Raw genomic sequence first — 3401 nt, 5'->3', positions numbered from 1 at the left:
TAATTATGGATTATTTCTAAATAATGTTTATTGTTGATAATTTTTTATTTTAATATATGATAATGGTATAAGTTTTTTAATTTTAATAAATGATGACATTCTCCATACATCTAACTTCATCTTGACCAATATTTTATTTCAATTCTATGTAATATTTTTCCCACACTTTATTAAAAATGCATTATTTGAATCCATAATTATATGCCAATATATATAAAAAATAAAAATAAAAACATTGGATATTGAGAACATAATTATAAATATTTTTTAGTTCAATAAAGAAATTTAAATTTTTATCTAAAAATGAAAAAAGGTGTTTTGGATAATATATTATTTAGTTTCTTTTTTTTAATAAACGAGGTAATGGAATGATCTTATTTATATTAAATAAGCACATCAAATAAAGAGTTCTTTTCCTTTTTCCTAAGAAATTCTTTCCACTATAAATTCCTTTCTGTTCTCAATCTACACTTTGAAGTAAATAGAACATTAATGACAATTAATTATATGTTAATTAAGTATAAGTCCGTGGACTTAATTAAATTTAGTCAACACATGAACTTAATTCTACACTTTTTCTCTCCTTTTTTCCTTTGATTTTCATTGTCTTATCTCTTTTTTTTCTGAACCCATCTTTTCATATCCAACTTCGAAATCACTCCTTTCCATGGACTTAATTAAACTTAGTTCAGCTCTCTCATCGTTTTCTTACCGATCCAACCACTAAAATATGATACTTTGATCTGCTCCACTTCCAGCTGCCGAGGTATTCCTCCAATCGCGTTGCCTCCTTTGTTGGCAGCCATCTTCATTTTCGCTTCCTCTGCCGCCTTGATTGCCGCCGCCGTTGTCGTGCTCCCGTCGTCGCCCGCGTCCTCTTCTTCGTTCTTCAACTCTCCTATCGGTTCCGCCTTTTTGGCTGTTTCCGCCTATTCTCTTTTACGCTTATCTCCTTCCTCTCTCTCTCTGTTGTTTCTGAATGGCTCCGCCACACGTTCTCGCTGTGCCTTTCCCTGCTCAAGGCCATGTCATTCCCCTCATGGAGCTCTGCCACTGCTTGGTAGAACACGGCTTCAAGGTCACCTTCGTCAATACCGAGTTCAACCACAAGCGTCTGCTCGCCGCGTTGTCCGAGGAGAGCACCGTGGACCAGATCGCTCTGGTCTCGGTCCCCGACGGATTAGGGCCGGCGGAAGACCGGAACGATCTCGGGAGGCTAACGGAAGCATTCACGAAGGTAATTCCGCTGTGCTTGGAGGAACTAATCGAGAAGAGCAACGAAACAGAGGATCCGATGACTTGCATGTTGGTGGATGTGAATATGGGATGGGTGCGGGAGGCTGTCCGTAAGAAGGGTCTCCGGTCAGCCTTTTTCTGGCCGGCTTCAGCCCAGTTGCTAGCCACTCTGCTGAGCATTCCGGAGTTGATTTCGAGAGGCATCATCGATGCCGATGGTAATTGATTTTGGGTGTTTTTTTTTTGTTGGTCAGATGATTGATTGTGAGTAATTAATGGGACACAAGATTTCCATATAGTTTTCATCTTGCCGCGTTTCTATTTTTACAGGCACAACGATCTCAGAGCACGGAAGGTTCCAGCTCGGCCCCGGCTTGCCATTCATCGACGCGCCGCAGTTGACATGGAACTTTTGTGGTGGAGACGGAAGAACCAAAAAGCTAATCTTCAACTACATCGTCAACAACAACAGGGCCATCGACGTCGCGGACTTCATCATCTGCAACTCCTTCAAAGAGCTCGAAGAGCCAAGCTTCCGTTACAATCCAAAGATTCTTCCAATCGGGCCGCTGCTAACCGGCCTCCGGCCGAACCGCGCCGTGGGGAATTTCTGGCCGGAGGACGCGGCCTGCTTGTCGTGGCTGGACGAGCAGCAGCCGGGTTCCGTCGTCTACGTGGCTTTCGGGAGCTTCACCATCTTCGACCGAGGCCAGTTCCAGGAGTTCGCGCTCGGGCTGGAGGCGACTGGCCGACCGTTCTTGTGGGTGGTCCGGCCCGACCTAACCGGTGACTCTGCCGATGCCTATCCGGATGGATTCAAAGAGCGTGTCGGAGACAGAGGGAGGATTGTGGCTTGGGCACCTCAACAGAAGGTGCTGGCTCACCCTTCTGTCGCTTGCTTCGTGTCTCACTGCGGTTGGAACTCCACCATGGAAGGCGTCAGGAACGGGAAGCTCTTCCTCTGTTGGCCATATTTTACGGACCAATTCCTGAACCAGAACTACATTTGTGACGATTGGAAGGTGGGTTTACGCTTGACGCCTGACGAGAGTGGGATCATTAAGCGGGAACAGGTGAAATCCAAGGTAGAAGAGTTGCTTTCGAACGAGGAGATGAGAGCAAGGGCATCGATGTTGAAGGAGAACGCTCAGCAGAACCTTAACGAAGGCGGCGCTTCGTTCGAGAATCTTAAGACCTTCATGGATGCTTTCAAAGCATAGTGATTTAGTGATTCGAAGAACAAATAAAATGCTTGATATCTTCTCCCAAATTTGATGTTTTCTTATGGCTAATAGAAGTAAAAACTACAAAACTCAGGTATGTGGCCTAAGAATGTTGTCTTCAATAATACCTGTAGTCCAGTTATTTAAATTACGACGTCTAGATTATGATTATTTATAGTATTAACTTCGAATGAGCATTGACACAGTTGGATGCATGCATGTTTGCAATATCTTTTTTTTATGATCATCTATGCCACAATGTTAAGAAGATTTTTATTTTACTCCTCCGTGGTGATCCTGTGATGGATTGACGGGACGTTAGGATGAATATATTCATCTTTATGTCACAATGTTAAGAAGTTTTTTTTCCTTCTTTTTTTTAATCTCTAAGATTATTTTTTTCTCTATTTTACAAATGCAATATTAAATTTATAATATTTTTCTTACTTATATAATGACATTTTAATAACTAGTTTTGAATTAAAGAACATCACTATGCTACTTTACCTTAATTGAGAATTTTTTATTTGAGATCCAACCATTACTTTTTTTTTTCTTGTTGTAGTTGATATTGCATTTCTTTTGCATTGTTAAGGTTATCATTTCTTTAGAGTAAATAAATTACTAATTCCTTTAACGAGTACATATAATTTCTGTACATATTTATCCCTCATATCCTATAACTAATCCTCTTGAGCATCATCAATCTTAATTACAATATACCACAATCATACTGATGCGGTAATGATGAAGAGTCCGACTTTACTGTCACGGTAGAGATCAAAGGAGGTCAAAATCAAAACGATGAGCACATAGATGACATTAGTCGGTTAGGCGAAGTATGCCTCAACCGGGGAGAAAGCTCCGAGTTGACGTCGCATTCGATACTAGGAGCAATCAAACAACCGACGCTCGAGACAAAGTGCATAAGCCGAGCCTAGC

At 41.2% G+C, this 3401-nt stretch overlaps 1 protein-coding gene across 1 annotated transcript; it reads left to right on the top strand.

Moving 5' to 3' along the window:
• The first annotated feature begins 669 nt into the window (after positions 1 to 669).
• LOC121969468 (UDP-glycosyltransferase 83A1-like) lies at positions 670 to 2664 on the top strand. Its single transcript, XM_042519598.1, has 2 exons — positions 670 to 1454; positions 1567 to 2664. The coding sequence occupies exons 1-2, from the start codon at positions 980 to 982 to the stop codon at positions 2454 to 2456; spliced, it is 1365 nt and encodes a 454-aa protein (XP_042375532.1). The 5' UTR covers positions 670 to 979; the 3' UTR covers positions 2457 to 2664.
• Positions 2665 to 3401: the final 737 nt, after the last annotated feature.

The sequence above is a fragment of the Zingiber officinale genome, chromosome 4A (assembly GCF_018446385.1).
Source record: "Zingiber officinale cultivar Zhangliang chromosome 4A, Zo_v1.1, whole genome shotgun sequence".
In the NCBI taxonomy this organism is placed as follows: Eukaryota; Viridiplantae; Streptophyta; class Magnoliopsida; order Zingiberales; family Zingiberaceae; genus Zingiber; species Zingiber officinale.
The sequence above is the reverse complement of the archived record's forward strand: the minus strand, read 5'-3'. Positions and strand labels throughout refer to the sequence as shown.

Excerpts from the sequence above, each read along its gene's own strand:
- LOC121969468 (XM_042519598.1), top strand. The coding sequence starts at position 980 with ATGGCTCCGCCACACGTTCTCGCTGTGCCTTTCCCTGCTCAAGGCCAT. Across the intron at positions 1,455-1,566 it reads AGGCATCATCGATGCCGATG|GCACAACGATCTCAGAGCAC; the intron begins GTAATTGATTTT and ends CTATTTTTACAG.